The sequence below is a fragment of the Myotis myotis genome, unplaced genomic scaffold (assembly GCF_014108235.1).
Source record: "Myotis myotis isolate mMyoMyo1 unplaced genomic scaffold, mMyoMyo1.p scaffold_m19_p_10, whole genome shotgun sequence".
NCBI classification, from domain to species: Eukaryota; Metazoa; Chordata; class Mammalia; order Chiroptera; family Vespertilionidae; genus Myotis; species Myotis myotis.
In genome coordinates this window covers 52020540-52044301 of record NW_023416314.1, presented here as the reverse complement: position 1 = coordinate 52044301, position 23762 = coordinate 52020540, and the positions used below count along the sequence as shown (strand labels likewise).

The 23762-nt window shown below is 39.7% G+C and overlaps 1 protein-coding gene across 28 annotated transcripts in view; it reads left to right on the top strand.

Annotated features, from left to right (window-relative positions):
- The window catches only part of SOX6 (SRY-box transcription factor 6), a 368911-nt gene extending 345630 nt beyond the window's left edge, over nt 1–23281 (top strand). For 23 of the 28 annotated variants that reach the window (XM_036325513.1, XM_036325515.1, XM_036325527.1 and 20 more), the window contains 3 exons: nt 4880–5113; nt 7672–7888; nt 19391–23281. In XM_036325513.1, coding sequence (XP_036181406.1) covers nt 4880–5113; nt 7672–7888; nt 19391–19694 — 755 coding nt within the window. In that variant the 3' untranslated portion in view covers nt 19695–23281. The remainder of the gene's footprint in view (nt 1–4879; nt 5114–7671; nt 7889–19390) is intronic. The other 5 variants (XM_036325528.1, XM_036325520.1, XM_036325533.1 and 2 more) reach the window with 1 other exon arrangement.
- Nucleotides 23282–23762: the final 481 nt, after the last annotated feature.

Below are 23762 nucleotides of genomic sequence, written 5' to 3'. Positions count from 1 at the left end.
CATTACCAGAACTAGATCCCAGAAGAGAATCTTTTGTGCCAACATTTTGCATAGATCACATTCTGTCTGACAAAGTGTAAGTTGTAATGGGCTTGTGTGGTATTTATTCGCCTTATTTTTCTCTATTCCTTATTTTACTAGTGATCATTGAGACCATTCAGTGGTAATTTCTCATTAAGTTTTCATTTTGATCTCTTCTAGAATATATTTGTTCATGCCTGCTTAATTACCTTAAACAATTCTTGGCTTGGCATTCAAGGATATTTAGCAATCTGGCCCCTGCTTACTTTCCTAATTTCATCTCTTAATATTCTTCTATTTTCTTTATAAGCCCAAGCCATAGCCAGCTTCTTTTTATTCCCCATAACCTACTATGCTTTCACTATAATTCTGTGCCTTCATTCATGCTGATTCTCCAGCCAGGAGTGCTTTTACACCCATACCTGCTGGTAAAATCTTACTCTTCCTTTAATATGCTTTCAAGCACTAATTCCTCTCTGAAGCTTCCTGATATACATCTCTTTCCATTCCAATATCATTCATAGAGTCACTTATCTGCTGTCATAGTATATTAAAATTACCTTTGTTAGTACTTATACTGTTTTGTAATTTTTTCTTTATGTGTCTGTTTTCCTCATTGGACCAAATTTTTTAAAAGCAAGGCACATGTGTTGTTATTCTTTGAATACCTGATCACAATGCTGGGTACACCTAAAAATGTGTCAGAAGTGCTTGCTAAATTAATGCATGCATAAATGATTACCAGGCACATTATAGAACTAGCTAAAGCTCCTCCTTAGTGAGAACTTTATGTATACAAAAGCACACACCAAACACTTACTCATTCACTCACATAACTCTTGGAATTTACCCAGGAAAGGGGCCTCTCTAGGATTAGTTTAGGACCATTGCCATAGGCTATGGTGGTTAAACTGGCCCTCTTTCCAACCCACCTGGAAAAACTCAACTTTCTGTCTTCTCTTTAAATCATTTAAATCTCAGATTCCTAAGGAAGTCTTTTCCTTTATAATTTCTATTTTCTCCCCATACACAATCTTTCTTTATCTAACTGAAAGTTTGCCTTTACACAAACTGTGATATGGGAGATGAAGGGTGAATTAATCAATCCAAGCCCCTCGGTGAAGTTGGAGTGAGCAGGAATGCTGGGAGTACAGGGGACCAGTGTGCCTAATGTGGTTCTGTTGACCTCTGGCCTTTCAGCAACTGTCATTTAGGAATGCTTTTGTTGATAATTAAAGACTCTTGGATCAGCTGGAAAGCAGAAGTCCAGGTACATAGCTGTGGTTCTAAGCTTCTTCCAAATGTTTTCCATGAGAAGACACAACATGAATAAATGATCCTCTGCTAGAAAAAGTAAAAGAAGCTGCCTTATAGATTGTGAGACATTCCCTAGGACAATTCCGGATTCTGACACAGAGCATTGGCTATTTCAGGATAAAGTGGCTTTTAAAAAAACCCTAAAAAACACCTTGATGTTATTTTCAAAAATGAATGAAGCAGTATGAAGTCACACTTGATATGTAGATTTTAAAGTTAATTAGAACAGAACATGGATTTTAGGCTTTAAATATTCAGACTAATAGCATACCTTTTAAAAACAATCTTTTAGTGTTCTATAGAATTTTCGTTATGTGTTTAAAAGGGCTTTCATAGAATCCATTTTTAAATTTCTGAATTTAATATGTATTTCTATTGTTGCAACAATTATTCTTTAACCATTCTGTTTCATAAAGCAAAGTTTGGGGAAATTAAAGGACACTTTCTAAATATTCTTTTGATTTTGAGGCCTCTTAATACTTTCCTAAAATTCTGATTCTGATCAGATGTTCAGTTTAAAAATGATCTCCCAAGATAAGTCTCTTCTTCTTCCCAAATCTTGGTTCATAGACATTCCTAGTTTTCCTTAGGATGACCCATTCATTTTTTCAGTTTACTCCCCTTGGAAGAGAGAAGAGGAGACAAGAAAAAAGAGAAGTGGGCATTTTCTATTTTATCTTTCCTAATTTTTATTTTATACTCTGTACCATGCTTGGATTTCTTAATTTCCTAGAGCAGTCCTGTGACTCCTAGAAATCTGCTGTGTAATTAATCCAGTGTCAGTGTCATGAGACAAAATGAACTATGGGAGAAAGAGGCAAGGTCAGTGGAGGGCAGTTGATGGGGTAAAACCTGAACCCTCTTCCTTGGAAAAAGATAAAGGTTAGTAAGATAGAAGAGAGTGGAAAGGATGTGCTACGAGTGTGGAATGGACTGAGACAGGGAGAGATGGGGCATATGTGTGATGTGTCTGGGAGAATCAATTGATCTGGAATAGAAGATCTACTGAAACAGAATCTAAAAATCTACCATGATCCCTGTTAGGTTGTAGGAGATTAAAACATCCTATTCACAATGAAAATACATCTTTTAAATGAAGAAAACCTGGCTACTTTAGGTTTGTTGGAGGTGGAGAGAAAGCTATGACAATAAGAGCAAATCTCCAATGTCAATCACCTGTGGCATAGTAACTAACTTAGAATAATATTGAAATGTCTTTGCATATGGCATTCTCCACAAGCCCGTCTTCTTTTATGTGTATGCATGCAAGTATATAAATTGCTGCATCCATGTCAGTTGTAAAGTAATGGCATGGAGGGCATCATAAATTACTGGAGTGATCCTCAGGAGAAGACACTGTCGTGTCTGAATGAGTGTTTCACTGCCAGAGTAATGTATGCCTTCATCTGGCCCAGCAGTCAGCATATTGGCCCGTGTTGATGGATATTGTCAGCTGGAAGCTACACTACATTTCACTGCACAATAAACATGGCTGTCAAACCCATATAAAGTGAAATCAATTTATCCTGTATGGTCAGTGCATTTTAAATGAAATTAATGTACTGTGGGTATGGTGGCAAAAAGGTAGCATATTAGTTATGCATCTTGGAATCTGAGTCTTTTCATGTAAGGGATCATTTCTGTCTAGTAGGCCTAAAAGAAGGCCTGTTTATAAAAATGGTTTTGTTTGCAGGGTCCTCAGAAAGTGGCCCCTCTGCCCGCCTTCATGTTTGGAAAAGAATTAACACTACCATCCAGTTTGGCCCTTTTATCCTGTCTTTTGTTTGCAACAAACGATGGCCATATTTGCCAAATAATAGTGTACTTTATTGTTCTGATTTATTCCTATATCCGACACAGATGAATTTCTGCACAATCAAGGTATCTGGAAATGGAGGAGATGGGCCAGGGATTGATTGAGTCCTGTTGTTCCTGTATAATCAGTCCACTGAGCTGAAAGGATTTACTTTGTCCAGAAAGTAAAAATGTTGGTTTTAATGTATATTTTGCTTCTAAGCTTTGGGGAGTAGGTTTTCTGCTTTATGCAGTAGAAGTGCTGGCTTGCCGTCTGTCTGTCCAACACTACATTTAACTAGAGAAGCTCTCAATCTACAGGGAGATGTTTCGTCATTGACACATTGTGAAACATGCATCAGTGTGTCATGCTGGTGCATGGAAGCAAGCGGGAGTTATGTTCACTCATTCCATTGATTTATTCAATCATTCATTAATTTAACACCCGTTACTAATTGAAACTCTACATGCCAGGTGCTTTACTGGGACCCAGGCCGGTTCCTGCCATATCCTCAAGGAGCTTTCAATCTAGGTTGTTATTAGACTCACCTTTTTGGAAACTATAACTAATGTCAGGAATTTAGACATGGTTTTGTAGGGGATGTTAAAGAACTACCCTTAAGCAGCAGGAAGATATATCAGGACCCTTGGAGTGCATGCCTTTAGTCTACTACTTTTGCATATGAGTTGAAGACCAAACAATCTTTTACATTAAATAAAGATATACTATGTGGGAAATCCTGGGATACAAGAGGGAGTAAACATAAACACCAGCTTTAGGGGTCTCATATTCCTGGGGATGGAGTAGAAAAATTAGAGATAGTCACATAGACAAGTAATAACTTTGAAGCATATAGCATAAAGGCAACAAAATGAATGCAGCCTGGAGGCATCATTACAGATGCTGTTCCTGTCCCTTCCCATCTGTCTTAGCTCACATGCTAATTCTTACTCATCCTCCAGGACTCAGCTTAGATAGGACCTCTCCTAGGGTACTAGCTGGCTGTCCTGTCTGGTGCCCTCTCGGAACCCTGTTTACTTCAGTGTTATAAGCACTTACCTTATACGCCATGACAGTTGTCTCTTGGGGTCTGTCGCCCCACTGAACAGTGAGCTACTTGAAAGCAGGGGCTATTTTATTCACCTTTGTATCCCTAGCACCTGGCCTAAAACCTAACTCACAGTAATGGCTCAATTAATATTTTTATTGACTTAATTAATTCATGAAACACACCACATTTGAACAGGCCTTGAGGGAAGAGTGGGACTTAGTGTGAAGAGTGGGAGAAGGGGCTTCCTTCCAGGCACTGAGAAGACCACTGGCTAAGGCCCAATATTGTGAAAGAGATTCTACTGGGGGGAAAGAGACAGTTTGAAGTGGCTTCAATTTCTGGCAAATGAGGCTAAAATGATAGGTAAGGGTCTGCTCTCAAAGAGAGGAATGTCATCAGGAAAGTTTAGCATAAAATAATGCCCGTCGTTACTTCATCATCACTTGCAACTGATTGTTTTAAAAAATGTACTAGGCGTATAAAAACATGCACCATTCATGCTGCCCAGTGTGTCTCTGAGGCCTATGTCAGAAGGGCCTGTGAATTGTCATTTGAAACTGTCTTCTGCTTCCGAGAGGTCCCTTAAAAGGAAGAGAAGGGCCTAGGGAAGGCAGCTGAACCAGGCAGCAAGCTGTTACATGATCCAGATAATAATGCTTTGCACCCGTCTTGTTCTTCCTGCCCTGACATTACAGGAAGTAAAGCAATGAATGGCTCTGCAGCTAAACTACAGCAGTATTATTGTTGGCCAACAGGAGGTGCCACTGTGGCTGAAGCACGAGTCTACAGGGATGCCCGTGGCCGGGCCAGCAGCGAGCCACACATCAAGCGACCAATGAATGCATTCATGGTTTGGGCGAAGGATGAGAGGAGGAAAATTCTTCAGGCCTTCCCCGACATGCATAACTCCAACATTAGCAAAATTTTAGGTGAGTGCAGCCGCTGAGGCTGACCTTCTACCCCATGAGTGTCCCAAGAATGGAAAGCAGGGGCACCATATAATACCTAAGGGAGACTGGTTTGCAGAAGTTAGATATAGCCCAGCAAGCTGCCATGGGAGACTTTGTCACCACCTCTGTGTCCCCTGCCCCAGAAAGTGGCATTTAGCTTTGGGAGTTCTGACATCCACAGGGTGCCAGGACAGGACTGACTAAAAATGTCTTTTAGAGACAAAACTATTTCTAGGATGTGTTAATACTATGAATTTGGCAACTCTGAGAGGTCACTGCTACAAAGCAGTCATGGAGACAAGCTTTATCTCCTCTCCTTACTCAGTCTTCTTAAATTCCTAAGCAACTATGAAACTTGGAAACATGTTCAGAGCCTACAGTTTTAGGCGGTTGTATTCTTGTTCACATGTCCCTCTGAAAGAACTCATCACAGACGTGGGGGTGAGCACCCACATCGTGTGAAGTTCATGGAGTGCAGAACAGTGCCTCTAATGATAACTTTAGAAGCTGTAAAATAAAACTACATTTACTTTAATACGATGTGACTAGTTCAAATTTCATAGCAGCGAGCTGAACACATTAGACCACAGGGCAGAGGCCCATTTTGCGGTGAATTGCCAGAGTGATCCTCCCGTTTCTCAGGATTAAACTCAAGCCTTGCTCTATTAGTGTAAAGCTTGCCTCGTGCGGATTATACAGTTTGGAATTATTGTGCTCAACATATTGAACATATTTTATTCAACACGCAGCATTACAGTCAACATGTTTCCTCTTTAAAAAGAAAAAACACAGAAGGCACTGTTCTATTTAAGCTGTCAGGATGTGACAAAATCTCAAAGGGAGCCGGCAAAGAAGCCGAAAAACATTAGAGACTTAAACTGTGGTTTTCATTTTTTAAATGTTTTGTTCAAAAGCAATAAATATTTAACCTGAGTGAATATCAGTGATCTGGACACACACAAATACACATGTTTTGTCACTGTATAAATAATTTAACTTGATTCTAAGACATTTTGAGGCAGTGACCTCTAAGAAAATTCAAAACATACATGAGATCAAATAGTGGTGAAATGTTAAAATACAAATTTCCCCCCCTTTTTTTTTTCCATTTTTCCATTTGAATTTCGCAGTGGATAGTAAATGTCGTTACAATTAAATTTATTTTTAGAGTTTCAGAGATATGCATAGAGGTATTATTCCTTCTAATTTAAATACTTTTCAAACCAAAATGCTCCCAATGCTTACATTAAGTTTGTTCTAATTAATAGACATTCTAAAGAAAACCAAGGTTTCCTCTGTACTTAAAGTTTGATATTTAACTTTGAAATTTTTTTTTTCTTTCTTTTGGCCATTTTAGCAGCAGTATGAGTAAGCTCCCAGATGGGCACAGAACTTCTCTGTTTCCATTTTGGCAGCTGTGGGGAATCTATATTATTGGTGTGCATTCTCTGAAAAAATTATTAAGAATATAGTAAGTGTATTCATTAAAATGTAAACTTTTAAGCACAAGAGCACCAAGCATCCTCTGTTAGCTGGGTTCGAAGCTGCTAGAAGTCAGGGGGACACTGAGGAGCTACCTGCACGGACTTTCCAACATTCACAACAACCAGGAAGGAGCAGGGATGGATGGGCTATTAAAGCAGACCAGGATATTGCTGGCTACAGAGAATATTTGTACAACTTTTCCATTTGTTTATGTATGAAAAATCTCCACTGAAGAATAGCTCCCATCCAGTCAGCACAGCTGTTACCGCTTTATTTGCCAGCGAGACACAAAAATGCAATTTGATACATGTAAAAAAACACATCCCTTCTTCATCAAGTGTTTAGATAATTCTTTATAAACAATATTAGAGGAGTGAATACTTTTGCTTCTTCCTGTATAAACCATATTAAAAATTTTTGTACTTTCATTGGGACAGCTTTGAATGGACGTTTATAGTACTTGAAAATGGTGTATATAATCCCAATGGTACCTTCCGGCTGCAAAACTATCACTTCTTAAGTAGAGTTGAGGCTTTTTCATTACCCTAGGCCAGGGGAGACGGTGTGCACAGTAGGTTATGGTATATGGAGGGATAGCCTATCTGCTGACATCTTATCAAATGATCGCTTTGCTAGAGATGCTTGGAGTGAGAGAGAGGTTTGAGTTTTTGGACCTAAGAATGTTTTTCCTGAGAGCCCTGTCACACTGACAAGAGGCAAGATTAGGTGTTTAACCCTCTGGAGAGAGGGGGGCAGATGGGAGGGGGAACGACTTTGGTGTGGGAGATGACCTTTAAGCAGCAAAGACATGTTTTAAAACAATGCACTTATTGTAACACCATCTTTAAGTTACTTTAAGTTATTGAGGGAAATAATATAATGTATCAAATAAAACTATTCTTTGCTCTATAGTCTAGCAGGCTAGCTGTGGGGCTCAGAGGTATGTGGAACTAGGGGCCACTCAGAGCACAGATGGGAGGTATGCCTAGTTGTATTTGCCAGGAATATGTTACCTTCATCATTTGGGCACTCAAGGTTATTTTTATGTCCAGGGTCTCGCTGGAAATCCATGTCCAACCAAGAGAAGCAACCTTATTATGAAGAGCAGGCCCGGCTAAGCAAAATCCACTTAGAGAAGTACCCGAACTATAAATACAAACCTCGACCGAAACGCACCTGCATTGTTGACGGCAAAAAGCTTCGGATCGGGGAGTATAAGCAACTGATGAGGTCTCGGAGACAGGAGATGAGGCAGTTCTTTACTGTGGGGTAAGTGCTCCTGAACATGGCCACCTGGGCTTTCCCTTCCCAGCAAGAAACCACAGCATGGCTACCCGGCAGCTTGTTTGGGATGGAGGTTAGGGGAGGGAGGAGGCTGGGACCTATCGAAGGGGCTTGACTGTGGTCACCTTCATAGTGTCGCAGGCACACAGCCTTCAGCATGGCTCCTGCTCACATCCAGACCTGCGGCAGGTCACTCCCAACCCATCGCCCCTGTCGTCTCCCCAGCTAACATAAGACGCTCGGTGCCCACACACAAAGTTCCTGGTCGTGTATCTGAGCAGACACATGGGGAGAGAAAATAAAAACTGAACGTAAGAAATCCCCAGAAGCTTTCCAACTTCTCTGGGTGGTGCTTCTGACTCTAATCACAATAGTCTGCTTTTGTTGTGGGATCCACCACAAGATAATTGGCCTTGACATTGGTTAGAGGACCTCATTTCTGGCATAAGATCCAGAACTCCTGTTGCAGTAAATTATTCTGTGGTGGAAACAGTAACAATGTGGATTTTCTTGCTTAAATCAAAAACTAGACATGTTTTTGATATCTTCAAGTCTGATTTCATGTCATTTTGTTTAAAAATTAGGTAATAGATTTCTGGTATAAATTTCGACTTGGCTGACTGGCTGTCTGCATTCAGAAGAGGCCCCTGTAACCACAGTAGTCAGGATAAGTGGGGATGCAGATGCCTGTAGGTCCCAGCACAGCCAGACCCAGAAGTACAGCATGGGAGGGGGGGGAAGGGTGAGGGGGGATGGGGTGGGGGGAGGCTTTCTGGAGGTACCGGCAAGGCAGCTGGAATCAGATTGGGAAGACACTTGGGAAAGAATTTGCGAGAGAAAAGTAGAGTAAGTAAAGAGGAAGCTGTATTCACTGTTAACTGGACAGAGAATTGAGGAGCTGTGCAATGCCAGGGAAATAAGAAGAAAAGAGATACCTGGAAAGATAAGTAAAGAGCTTATTAGATTTAACGACACTCAAAAAATAACCTCATAGAACAAAAAGTTGGTTTTAGAATCCTATTTAAAAGCATAACATTATTTAAAGCATTTAAAGCATAACATTAATTTGAAATAGTAAACAATAAAAATAACAACAAAAGAGCCAATGAAAGCAGTCTAGGCGTGATTCTAGATAATGTGCTAGAGTGCTCTGGGAGGAGCCTGAGCTTTGGAGTTGGTGAGATTCAAACCAACTGTGCCACCTACTTGGGCAGTGATTTAACTTCTCTAACCTTCTGTTTTCTCATGTGTGAAATGAAACAACAGCACCTATCTCATATGCTTGTTGAAAGGATTCAATGAGGCAGTGCTTTTAAAAGTACTTTATATAGTGCTTACTTAGTACAACACCGATAAAGGTGAATTTCTATCATCATTACTATTAAATGTGGACTTACTATCACAATAAAACTATACATTACATCACACTCAATAATCAATGAATTTCTTTCCACTGCAGAACATTTTCCAGTAAAGAGGGGTTTAAGCCACTGTGTTATGTCAGGATTCTAATCTAGTAACAGATAAAGACATGCAAAACAGGATGGTCAGATTCTCCTATATTATAAATGTTTGCATTTTTTAAAATAATGCTTTTAACGCCAAAAGTACAGTGTGGTGTAATTGATCTGTTCACATGCTAACTAGAGGATTTATGAAAAATAGCAATTCATAGTTCACTTTAGGAAGTATAGTCATATGCAACACAAAACAAATTTAAGACCCTGTGATACGTGTTTTCTTTTAATCCTGTCAGTGTATCTCTGAGACTGTACATAATCTCTTTTGAACAGAGAATCAAAGGTTTAAGTTTGAGACCCTTTGTGATTCCCGCCCTTCTCTCAGTCATGTCCCCTGTGTGTCTAGCAATACATAACGAGTCTCTTTCACCACTGTCTGGGAGGCTATCAAAAGTTCGGTTTTAGTTCCCTGGTACTTACTTGAAAATCTGAGATGCAGTAATTCTGCTTAATTTAGTTCCCTTTACCAACGGGTACACTGAAACAGCTCTGGATCAGAATATCTGAACACATAACAATGCTTGTAAAATAGCCAAGCTAAAACATACCGTTCATTGTGTACTATATACTGTGTAGTTGTTTTAGATAGACAAATCACATGGTCCTCTAAAGTAGAGAAAGACACAGAGGCTTCTCGCGGTCCTATGGCTGCTGAAAGGGGAGAGAGAACAAAGGTTTAAATCCCTATCTCTGCCTGTGTTGTGCCAAATGACTGAGGAATTGTCCTTACCCCATTGCCTCAGAATAAGCCTGTGAGCCCTATTTTGGCACAGTCATGAGTATGGCTGTGCTATTTGAGGAAGAGCTCCTAGAAGCTAGAGAAACTAAGATCATTGGCTGTGGTGTGCGGTGGCATAAAAGAAGCTTTAAAATATAGAGAGTAAGGATCCTGATTTGGGTCATGGGGGAGTTTCTTTATGGAAGCATCATTTTAGCCTGGGGATGGGCTATAGATGTGCCAGCAATGACCAGTGGATATCACATTCTTTAATCCTCAAAGCTGAATATTTTCTTCTGCCAAGCTTGGTCATACTTACTACATAAAGCCAGGTATTATTTCCACTTAAAGAACTGTATTCTCTTTTAGGTAGTTGTATTTGATAGATTATTCACTCCCTGGGGTTCAGCTTTGGAAATTGGTCTTCATTTAGATGTGATGTTGTTACAAAAGGGAAAAACAAACAAGAAATTGAAACATTGTTATTGACTTATTGAGGGAATGGGTAAGATCAATATTTATTGCTGATTTTGAAAAAACATGCATAACTTTCAAGCCAATAAAATTTTGTTCAACGTGGTCATGCATTTTACTGATGATACAAATAGAAGGTCAGAGAGTTAGGTTGTTTTTTCACTTAGCTGTTATGAAATGAATTTATTAATAATATGAAATGGAGTAAAGCTAGTTCTTGGATTTAATACCCTTGATTGACAGGTTAAGTATCAGAATTTTGTAATAATTCTGATAAAAGTACTGTTAATGTTTAAATGATATTCATTAGGGTACATATAGTTACAATGCTGTCTTTTCCCAAAGAACTATGACCAAATGTACCTCCATTTGAAAATCATTCAATAATTTACCATGAACTAATAGAGGATTATGTAGATATTATAAGATATTCAATTTGAGGCTATTTTTGAATAATAATATTGGTAAGTTATTGACTACTTATCACATGCGATATACTGTGCTCAGGGATTATACAGACCATTGCAAATACAACAGATTTACAAAATACTCACAATGGAGTTGGAAAACATGATGTTCAGAGATGTTAAATAATTTGTCCAAGGCCACACAGCTAGTAAATTGCAGAGTTAAGATTTAAACCAGGCATATGTGAATGTGAAACATATGTCCTTTTCACCATTACACATACCTCGCAATTAGAGCCTACAAATTGTTTAGAGGTTGTATGTGTAGTGGTTAAGAACATCAATTCTGGAGCCAGACTATTCCAGCTCAAATACTAGATGTGCTTCTTCCTGGCTCCAGAAACTAAGACAGAGTGATCTTTATGCCTCTGAACTCTCCACTTGCCAAACTTACTTAAACTCTCTGTATCTCAGTTTGCCATGTATAGAATGGTGATGACAATTGTACCTACAACATGGGACCCTTCTGAAGACTGAATAAGTATATCTAAAGTGCTTAGAACAGTTTCTGTCAAAGAGTAAGCCCCAAATTAGAGTAAACATAATTATCCTAGAAAAATAATGCTATGCACCAGGTATATATTTTATAATATAAAGAATTGCAGTCTACTGCCTTATGCTATATGCAATTTGAACATTTACCCTTTTGACCTTAATTCTAAAGAGGTCTAATCAAACCTATAAGAGACTTATAAATATAATTGATTAGCATAGACAAGCCATACTTATTTTCAGTATTGGTCTTCTGCAAAGAAAGCTGGATTAGAATAAGTAAGGTAGAAAGATTGCTTTTATTTCCACTCCTTTATGCACTATCAACTATAGAAATGTATAATGTGTGGGTTTATCTCCTAATGAAACAGACTTGGTTGCCTTCATTTATAGATGCTGTAAAGGACTGAAGGTTCAGCAAACAAGAGAGCTTTGCCAAAATAAATATGTAGTTCCTTTGCAATTGGCAAAGCTAGGCTATACTCTAGAAATATTCCGGTGATTTGGAAACCATGCAACTATGCTGGATTTTATCAGGGTCAGGTTGGACTCTCTCAGGGTCAGCTTATACTCGTTACCTAGGCTGGCATGTGAGCGTTTTTAGCCATCTCTGCTCATATAAGTTGCATGAGCTGCATGTGTATACTTTTACAAACATCTGCAACTTTGGTTTTGATGTGCACATTTATTATTTGTAAAGCTTCCAATACTTACCAGCTATTCCTGTTTGTGAAATTTGCAGTGTTTGAATTTTGACTTTGCAATTGATCTGTAAAGGAAGGAAAAATGCTCTTTAGGAAAGTAATTTCCAATAGACAAAGCTTGAGCATACTGGCTGGATTTTCCATTTTGCTAATTGATTAGTCAGTCAATTGGTAAGGGCCTATTTGAAACTAGCACTGTTCCAAGCACTGTACTAAATTGATATAATACATGAGGCATTAATTCTGTGAGCTTTCAGAGAATGCTATAGATAGATAAGCCAGATACATACATGAATAGATGAGCAAATAATAATTGTTATATGCACACACAAAATATATATTGCATAGTGCTACACATAATGTATAATGAATTATAAATTTTTATAGAAATAGCAAGTATAGCTCAGCGGAGGAGAGATTACTATACATTAGGGCCAACTATGGGTCATCCTTGAGGAAGAGGGCTTGAGGTTTGGGTAGGGTCAGCCTGGTAGAAAATAGGGATAAAGATTTATATTTAATGTGAAGGAGAATATGAATGCATGGGATGGGGGAATATGGAAATGTTCAATAATAAAGAAGGAAGCTAGGAATTTCCCTGGCAGTAAGGTAAGTAAAGACAAGTAAGATAGATAGGGTGGAGCAATATTTTGGAAAACCTTGAAATCTAGGCGTCTTCAACTATAAATAGCTACGTTCACATAATTTTTTAGTCTCTTTTTATAACAACAGTGAGATAGAAAGACCATTGTGACAGTTAGCTTATGCTTTTGCAACCATAGAATCAGTGGAAACTTGGAAGGGGTCTCAGAAGTCGTATAGTTCAAGCAGCCAGCCATTGTAGGAATCCACTCTGAGTTATGCTCAAACTCTTTGGGACCAGAGAGCTCACTGCTTCCCAAAGGAACTAGTGTCTGTGGAATATCTCCTAATGCTAGAAAGTTCTTTTCTTTTACCTGAGTCTTAATCTGCCTTTTGGCTACTTTGTAGGTTAGTTCTATTCCTTTTCTTTGTTCTCTTCTAGAACAAATCTTTTCCTTAGGAACACAATCATTCAAGCATCTAAAGATGGTTATATTCACATCCCTTCTTCAGCACCTTCTCTTTCATATATCTAGTCTCATTACATGTTATCTTTTCTACATTAGGTTAGCCAGTTTTTTCATTTGTTTTCCCTCTCATTCACTAGCCCGTTCATTCATTCATTCCATGTATTCAGAAGATTTTTATTGAGCACCTCCTAGGTTCCAGGTATTATCTAAGCTCTGGAGCTATATCAGTGAAAATGCCCATCCTCATGAAGCTTTCATTCTAATGGGAGAAGTCAGAGAATCAATCAACAAGTGAATAAATAAATAACAGATAGTAATAAGTATCTTAGAACAAGGTAAAGTAGGAAAAGGGGTAGGGTGTTTCAAACTGTAGAGTGCAATGTTAGACAGAGTGGCTACAGCAAACCTCACTGAGAAGATAAAACTTGAACAAAGACCTGAAGAGGTGAGGGAGCAAGCTGTGTAGATATCTGTGAGAAGAACTGGACAGAGACAGTGGCAGCTGCGAAGGTCTTGAGGAAAGGCTATGATTGGCTTGTTTAGGAAATAATGAGGCCAGAGTGATAGGAGCTGAATGAATAGGTGAGAAGAATAATAGATGTCAGAGAGGTAATAGGGGCCCAAATTGTGAAAGGACTTTTTGGCCATTGTGAAGATACTTAATTTGCCTCTGAGTGTGATGGAAAGGCACTGAGGGTTATATTCAGAAGAGTACTATGATCTGACTCAGGCTTAAAAAATATCACTCTGTCTACTGCATTTAGTATTGTATGAAGGGCCATGGCCTGAAATGGCCAGGCTCTTACAACAAACCAGATTAGAGTTGATGGTGGCTTGGACCAGGTTTATAAGGGTGAAGGTGACAAGAAGTGGAGAGATTCTGGATATATTACTGAGAGTGGACTGATAGGATTTGCTGATGAATTGCATATAGGTTTGAGAGAAATATGATGACCAAGGATTGGCCTGAGCAAACAGATAGCTGAAGTTACCATTAACAAAGATCAGAAAGGCCATGAGATCAGATATTTGGAAGCATGATCAGGAGTTTAGTTTTATACCTATAAGGTTGAGATGGCATTTTGATATCCAATAATAATAATAATAATAATAATAATAATAATAATAAGTTTTACATATAAAACACTGGCATTTAGGAATATAGTGCTTACTATAGATGTAAATTTGAGAGTTGTCAGCACACATAATATTTAAAGCTACAGAATTGCACAAGATCACCAAGAAAATGAATTTAGACTGAAAAGAGAAGAGGTTTAAGGATTGAGTCCATGGGTACTTCAGTGTTGAGATGTCAGCAAGATGAGGAGGATGCATCAAAGATTAGATGGAGCAGCTAATGAGACAGGAAGAAGACTGGGAGGGTAGTCTTGGAAGACAAGTGAATAAAGTATTTCAGCAAAGAGAAAAGTGATTCACTGTATCATATGCTGCTCATGGCATAATACAAGTAAGGTGACTTTTGAATTTAACAGTGCAGTGTGCCGAGCCGGCATGGCCATAGGTGAACCTGAGCTCAGGTCCTTGTTCCCCATACTCAAGCCCCACGTTGGGCACCATATGTGCTGAGCCAGCACAGCCAGGTTCGGTGAGCCTGAGAGGGGGTGGTGAAAGATTGAGAAAAGACAGACAAAAGAAGAATGCTGGGCCTGGGTGGGGCACTGTCCTCTCTGATGGAGAGCTAGTGACAGCACCACGGCCTGTAACTGAGTCTTTATTTTATAGCCAGATTCTACCAGGCAAAGTAAGGGCATGGTCAGGATGTTGACCATGTTCTTGTGGGTTTCAAATCTACTCAATTACATGCACCTGATCAAGCTTTGTTTACTTGCTGCACCTCTCGCAGCCCATATCACTTAGCCACATGGGGCTACAGCAGGGGTGGGCAAACTTTTTGACTCGAGGGCCACAATGGGTTCTTAAACTGGACCGGAGGGCCAGAACAAAAGCATGGATGGAGTGTTTGTGTGAACTAATATAAATTAAAAGTAAACATCATTACATAAAAGGGTACAGTCTTTTTTTTTTTTTAGTTTTATTCATTTCAAACAGGCCGGATCCGGCCCGCGGGCCGTAGTTTGCCCACGGCTGGGCTACAGGTTCGGACCATAAGGTCAAGCTTACAACTATAGCCTTTGGCTATAATTGTGCTGGGACTTGCACGTGGCTTTGCCACGAGAGGATTGTGTCCTTTCATTAGTCCCAGGCTTGAACCTGTCCAGTCACTGTAGCTGCTCTCCACAGTGTGATCGTTGGCAGTGTGACCTCTTCAAGCTCTGTCTCAATGGAGTATTGGGAGTGATAAAAGTGGCTTTAAGAAAGAATTGAGTAGAAGAAATGGAGAGAATGAATATATACAGTCTTTTAAAGAGTTATGCTTAAAAGGGGATTAGAGAAACAGAGTAGTAGCTGAAAGGGGATGTCAGTCAAGAAACAGTGTTTGGGTTTTTTGTTTGTTTGTTTTAAAGCAGGGGAGACTATGTATGGCATGTTTACGTGCTCATAGGAATGATCCAGGGAAGGTGGAAAATTGATAATGTGGGGAGATACAGCTGCTGGAAAGAGGTCCCTAGAACAAGAGCAGATAGATTCAGCGCACAAGCACATTGGATTATGAATTGATCCCAAATACAGGAAGGCATGAAGAGAATTAGGGGCATAGACAGGTAGCAGATAATGTGATGACGGGAGCTTGTGAAAAGTTCCTTCTGATTACTTCTAATTTTCCCATGAAATGGAAAGCTAAATCAACTGAGGGTAGGGATGGGGAGGAGAAGTTAAGAAGGTATGAAACCATTATCTAGCAGAGTAGAAGAAAGAGTGCAAAATGATGGATGAACCGCACCAGAGGTCAAGGTCAAGTTCATGGTCATGAACTTAGAGACTAGTAAGCATGGCAGTGTGCTTTCCCAGCCAATTTCCGCTGAGTGGTGTAGTCACAGAGTTGCCAGAGAGTGAAAGTTTTCCCAGGTAATAATGTAGAAAGTATCTGTGTGATAGAGAGACTAATTGCAGCACTTATATTGGGTGAAGAATAAGTAAATATCAAATAGTAATAAGTATGGTGAGGACACAATGGGAGGGAGGGACAATGAGCATTGATTAAAGATTCAAGAAATTGTTGATCTTTGAGGGGTGGGAGAATTGTTGAACTGGGGAGTAGAGGAAGAAACTGGAAAGATGCGGTGGTCAGAGAGTGGGATGTTTAAAATTGAGGTCAAGGAGAGGTTGTAGTTGGAAATGACAAGGTCTGCCGTATGACATGAGAGTGAGCAACTGATACAGGCAGGGGGTCAGACCATCAGAGTGTAGAGAAGTTCAAGAAACTGAGACAGCAATGTGTCAGAATGATCATCTGTGTGGAGAGTAAGTCATCAAGAATTAGGCAGGGGTAATGTTGGAGAGAGGGCCACAGTGAACCAAGACCTGACATCTGTAAGGAATGAGGGGCGATGGCCAGGCAGAAAGTAGATAGGTCAGTGGGTGACATCGTCTAGTATCACTCAACCACCCAAGCTTTTGAATATCATATGCATCTTGCTCCAGAAAATAAGCTGTACAGGTGTTTTATTTGTCTGTTGACTTGTTTTTAGTGACCCATTACCAACTTAATGTCCAAATACTGTTCAATATGTGAAACACACTTAAAAGAATTTGATTCTGATTCAAATTGCTCAGTATCTTTCTGGTGTGTGAGCTTGCCTTTCTTGCCCCATGCTCAACATTCAGGAGAGCATTCATGACATAGGGAGCGCTCGCCTCCTGGCTGTGGGATTTGGGTGGCCTTGGACAAGCAACTTAAACTCCCCGAAACTTAATTGGTTACTTCATCTGTGAAAGAGGGCTTATTGTGAAGGCTAATTGTGAAGATTAAAGAAGATAACGTGAAAGCATTTAAGCATGGTCCCCAGCATAGGAGCTTAATTCACATTTTATTTAGCAGAGCTAAAATTTGATATTTTGAGTTAAAAACACTGCAAAAAAAATGACCACCTAGTCTTGGTGAAAAGAAAATGTCCTTTGTGAAAATGAAGTGTGCTGTCCACTAGCTCATGTATTGTATGTAATGTGTTTACAGATTAGCCCACCAAATTGGGAATTCTGTAAAATGGGTTTACTGTTGCAGTGAAAGATTTTTCTACACACTCATTATGTGATTAAGGCAAAATTATTTGTATTGCAATTATCCAAATTCAGTAAAATGTTTAATGAGGCATTCACTGCCTTGGGCAGGTTGGCATAACAGTATATTAGTGTTTATTTGCCCAAAACTTAGGAAGCAGAAGTGTACTGTTTTCAGAATGTGGTTCTTTAAGAAGGAAATCAGTATTTTATGAGATGTTTCTAAACATAGATTTAGATTTCTCTATCATCTTCTCCTTCGGGCATTTAAAAATTCACCATGAGCATCACAGAGAGTGGATCAATAACAGGTGCTTAGTGTCAGCGGGATAACAACAGGATCGATAGGAATTGGGAATTTTTATGATACAGAAGCATGGTGCCTTGTATATCTATAAAGGAAAGAGTGATGGAATCTAAGTCAGGCGACCTCAGTTCATAGGACTCTGCTGGTAGGCCTTGTTTTCTCCATCTGAAAAGTGAGCATAATAGTACCTCATGGGGCTGCCATGGTAATTGAATGAGGCAATAGATGAGAACAGATATTATATATATTATGCTAGTCAATGGTGAGGGATCATTATGATGCCTTCTAGGGAATGAAAGAGTTTGTTAAAGATAACATCATCAGATATCTCACAGAGTGATTCTAGGCCATTTTCATCATTTCTCCTCTGCTAGGATGGAAGGTACGCAGGCCTTTTTGAGAAAATTATGCTCCTCTGGACATGTTGAAGAATAGCTGGGAACCAAGCTAATTCATTGATTCAGGGTACTTTCCGTTGAGACTGAGGTGGACAGAAAGCTTCAATGATAATGTGGAGGGTCAATAAGAATCATTTAAGTGATGGACTGACCTGAAGCCATGAGTATTAGAAGGTGAAAGGACCTTCCACGACTCCCCTGACCCCAGCTTTTATAAATATATGGAAACTGAGGCTCAGAAAGGATAGTTACAGTAACATTTTGAAATAAATTTAAATTATAATCACTGCACATTAAGATTGTGAAAACTTGGTGACTGTTGCATCCATGAGAATGATGTTTCAGCCGTAGCCTCTGAACGAGGTTAATCCTTTTGACCTTTTATAGTGACTCAAGGACAATTGAGACAGAGAGCCATGTCTCCCTGCAGACTGAGCTTCCTAAAGGGTCTGGTTGTTTATTTTAACTAGAGGAACATCGTGATGGAATGACCTGTTGTGACCAGGTCTTGGCCCCTGCTGGGTTCTAGGATGAGGCAGTCAATGTGTGTCATTCTGTTAAGTGGCAGAACTCTCGCTGCTCTTCACTTCTGACTCCTCCAACCCAGCTCCAGCCCAGGGCCTCTGGAATAATGACATCCAAGATCCTTCCTCAATTAGGAAAATAGAAGCTCCTTGAAAGAGTTTCCCTATAAGTTCTGCCACAGAAGTAAATAAACATTTGCATGGATACTAAATCTATGCTTTGTTAAATCTGACTCTTTGGGACCCACCAGATCCTTTTTCATCTTGATCTTTCCTCTGTACAGTTCTCAACTCCACTTAACAGTGTCATTATAATATGTCTCATGTCACCAGTCTACTTTTCTTAATGTTCTGAGAGAATCTTAAACAACAACCTCACATGTAACTTTATGGAATTGTTCCAGCTGTTACCCAAGCTTTGCCAAATTTGTGATGTTATAAGTACCCTGCTTTTATGTAGCAAAAACATCAATAAATCGCTCCATTGTATTGCTTAACCCCCAACCATTGCATCAGAGAGATTCACAGGACTCCTCCAGGGAACACCTTTGTCACATTTTGTCATTTGCTTAGAATGTCAAACAGGGCCCTCTTTTGGCACACATGGGGGATGACTCTCAATGCCACACAGAAGAGCATATATATAAAAATATTTCCCCCTGTTTTATTTTACTTTTCTGAATCTATACAGGCAACAGCCTCAGATTCCAATCACCACAGGAACAGGTGTTGTGTATCCTGGTGCTATTACTATGGCAACGACCACACCATCACCTCAGATGACATCTGACTGCTCTAGCACCTCTGCCAGCCCAGAGCCCAGCCTCCCGGTCATCCAGAGCACTTATGGCATGAAGACAGATGGCGGAAGCCTAGCTGGAAATGAAATGATTAATGGAGAGGATGAAATGGAAATGTATGACGACTATGAAGATGATCCCAAATCAGACTATAGCAGCGAAAATGAAGCCCCAGAAGCTGTCAGTGCCAACTGAGGAGTATTTGTTTGCTGAATTAAAATACTCTGACATTTCATCTCCCCTTCCCCAACAAAAAGTTCTTAAAGAGCCCGCATGCATTTGTGGCTCTACAATTACATCAGCAGAATGGTCTTAATTATTTTGTAAAGTGTGAGACAGATTAAGTTTTCCCTGATTTTTCATGAACTTGAGTTTTTTGTCGTTATTGTTATTGTTGTTGTTGTTTTTTAAATTTAGGTGAAGACATATTAAATATGAGACACCAGGACTTGAAAACTTATCTCAACCCATAGCTGTCTTACAAGTCTTATATTTTTGTCTTACTTTTTTTTCTTTTGGATGTTGATAAAGGTTTAAGTTACTGTTTTAGATGGGGTTAAACATTCTCACTCAGGTATGCTGTGCCGGCCTACAGGTTGTGAATGTGTTTTTATTCTGAATTACTTTAGAAAATAACTGAGGATTTCATTTTGTGAAACAGAACAAGTCCACGGCGTGTGCAGCTGCATGTAGAGCATATTCAAAAGGCCTCAGAATTCCATGTGTCCATGTGTAGAGTTAAACTTTGAATGTGCCAAACTTTTTCATCACTTTTGAATCTTAATATTTTGAAAAGTCTTAAAGGAGACACTGCAAAGTCTTAGACAATCTTTGGCATCTTAAAATAAAATAGCAAACCAGACATTTTTTTTTCCAGAAAAATGGTAAAGTACTCAGGAATCTGGAGACAAGATATTGAAAGGAATGAACAAGGTTGCCACAGTGCATGTACCCAATCGTGTTTGCCTCTTGACGTGCCATCAGTGTGTAACGTGTATATGACGTGTGCACACCAGAGCGATCACCACACCAGATACCGACATGGTGGTCTCCTCTGCCCGAGACCACCTCTCACTACATCCATCATCCCTTTGCCTTTAACCCTGACATTCAGTCTTAACACATTTTTTTCTTAAATAATTTATTCATTCCAGAATGTCAAGGGTCCACTTACTATTTATTTTTTAAAAAATTGTTGGTGGCATTAATTTAATAATTCTTGTTTTTCACCTTCCTTCCCCGAAGAACTTTTCAGCCCTTCCACCTCCTTCTCCTGCTAGATACAAAAGATGTACATAGTGATTCTGTCCCCAGAGCATCTGGAAGCATTTCTGAAACAAGGTACTATCAAATACCTTCGTGTTGTTTTTAAACATGAGTGTGTATCGCGCTGCAGGGCTCTGTATTTGGATACAGGTGCAGAGTCTTACACTTCAACAGCTAGGCCCCTGAGGTTCGCTGTGACCCCGAGTCTCTTGCCAGAATTTCCCCCTAAGTCAGCTCAGCAGCAAGTGGTAGGATCTGCCTTCACGGCATTTGCCCTGAATGTCACTCAGCAGCAAGGGTCAGCAGCAAGCGTCAACGGTGGTGACTCCCAGCAGAGAAGTCCCGCAGCCAAACCTACAGCCCAAGGCTGGGGGCCATGGAGGAGGCCACAGTGATGCTGTCACGGGCTGGCATCTTTACACTGAGTTGCCTTGTCCCATCTGGCCCATTTAGGGAGCTCTTTGCAAAATCCTCCTCTGGCAAAAGAAGCCACAAGACAGCCTATATGAAAAGACAGAGGCGGAGAGTCATGATACATCCAGAGGGTGAAAGAAAACCTTAAGGAAGGAGAAGGAGGGGAAATACATTCTCTACAGGGGATGTTCCCACTGTTAACTCTGGGAAAGATCACTCCTGGGGCAGCAGAGTTCCTCGGGCTCATGTCCTCTGTCTGTGGCCTCCGTGTGAACAAGATTAACTACACTTGTCACACAAGGACTTTTTTGGAGATGTGCTGATGGGCTGGGAGGCAGTGAGGCTGGATTCCCCATCTCCTCCTCACAGGGATCTTGGCCTGATTGCCTATGGGCGAGGGGAGCCATCACTACAGTGGTTCAGTTGGAGAATGTCTGCAGATGGGACAGTTCACCTCACAGGACAATCCAGAATCTGATCACCAGAACATAGGAACAGCCCCATCAGATTTCTTGAGCCATTTTTGTCACTTGGAAGAAAATAGTGTACCTTCATATTTATTTAAAGAGTGCTCAAGGCCATACCTAATAGCAATAACTAGCTCTAGCCACAATATACTGGCTACATCGTTAGCTGGGAGTGCTCTCCATAAGCTGATTAAGGTACTGATAGGAATGTTTTGTTCTTAATATTGGTTGGGGATTGGAACTTTGTTTTTGTACATTTATTTCAAATGAGGAGGAGGTCATTTTTCTTTAAAAAATGAGTATTTATTATTGTCTTACTGATTTCTTTTGAACGTATACCTCTCCTCCTCGTTCATCCTCATGTTTTTTTCTCATCCTCCTTGACTTTGCTTTGCCCTCTCCACTCCTTTTTTATTTTGTTGCATAGGTAGAGTGCTATATGGCTAGCATTGTAATGTATGTAATTAATTTTGCACAGAGGCAAACATTTAGAATAGTAGGTTAATTTTGTTTGTTTTATGACCATGCCAAAATAATATTCTGGGCTGGTGGAGAACAAAGGACTGTTCTTTAGGACTGAAACTTGATTTCGCTTGTAGTAAAACAAAACAAAACAAAACAACAAAAAAACACACACACTCACAGATGTTGTTTCGTAAGTGTTATAAGCACTGGATATAAATGGTATTTTTTATCACTTCTGACTAATGTGAAACTGTTGTACGAAAACTACATGAACAAAAGTCATCTGTTTCGACTCGTGTGGGCTTGCCTCACAGTTGCCGGATTTGAGTCATTTTTATGTCTTGTTATTTCATTTATTTATGCAAAATACATGTGTGTATGAACACTTTGTTTTAGCTCCAGCTCTGCCCCAGCACTGGGGTTCAGTTACTTCTAGTCGTGCTCTCGAAAATGAAAGGCTATTCAGGAATGATCTGATTGTAAACGCCCTTGCATTGGGTCAAACAGTGATGCTGTATTTGAATCTAAATTCTGCGCATAAGCAGTTTATTCTATTTATTAGCCAAGTCTGGCTCTAATAATCCTTAGAAATTAAGAATGACAATCATAGGGATCACTTCATTTTCTTTGCAGTGGGGCTTAAACAAAGTTTTTTATGACTTTACCATCTCATTTTAGATTTTTTTTCTAATTGTGTAAATATAACATAGAAATAGAATTTATTTTTGGTTCATGAATACTTAGTGAGATATAAGTTATGTATTTCCTTTTTGTTCTCTATCCTTGTGTGTTGGTCCAGACTAGAAGTTGAGGAGTCACTGCACCGTGTGGGGGTAGTGGATTACCAGCCACCATGAGAGTGCAGAGTCCCACTGGCGCTGGGGCAAGACAGCCCCTCACTTGGGCCTCATGCAGTTAGAACCCACTGTCCGCAGACTCAGACTTTGGCTTTTTTTCTCATAGAAAGTCGATGAATGGAGCGTACCACATGTCCAGGGCAGCTCGGGGAGAGTCTGTTTGCTTTGTGAATCCACATCAATTGAGTAAGGTAACTCTGTGACCATTTATAGCAAGAAGCGTGAATGATGTTATAAAAGCAAAAATCTGCCCCTGAGATTGGTCATGAACTAAAGTCCCACCATGCCAATTAAAGGAAATATTATTAATAAACTCTTTTCAGTGCTTTTTATTTCATAGTGTATTCAAATCAGAGATAAAAATTATCTCCATTTTGGTAAAGAATTTACAGGATTAGGATTTTCCATGTCACTCAGAATAGGGACACTGGCAGACAATCCTAGCCTAAAATTGGACCATAAAAAATAGGAAGGAAGGAAAGAGAAAAAAAGAAGGAAAGAAAGAAAGAAAGAAAGAAAGAAAGAAAGAAAGAAAGAAAGAAAGAAAGAAAGGAAGGAAGGAAGGAAGGAAGGAAGGAAGGAAGGAAGGAAGGAAGGAAGGAAGAAAAAGAGAACAAGCTAATCTGTGGACAGGAGCAGCAGGCAGGCAGTTTCTCTGTTTCACTGGCAGATGTGATGCAGTATCTTTTCCAGAAGGTATGAGAGCTTTGTTGTTTTCACATGTACCCAGCTCAACCTTTTAGGAGCGCATCAGTTTGCTTCATTTGGTATTTGATACTCCCCAGCCTTGTCCT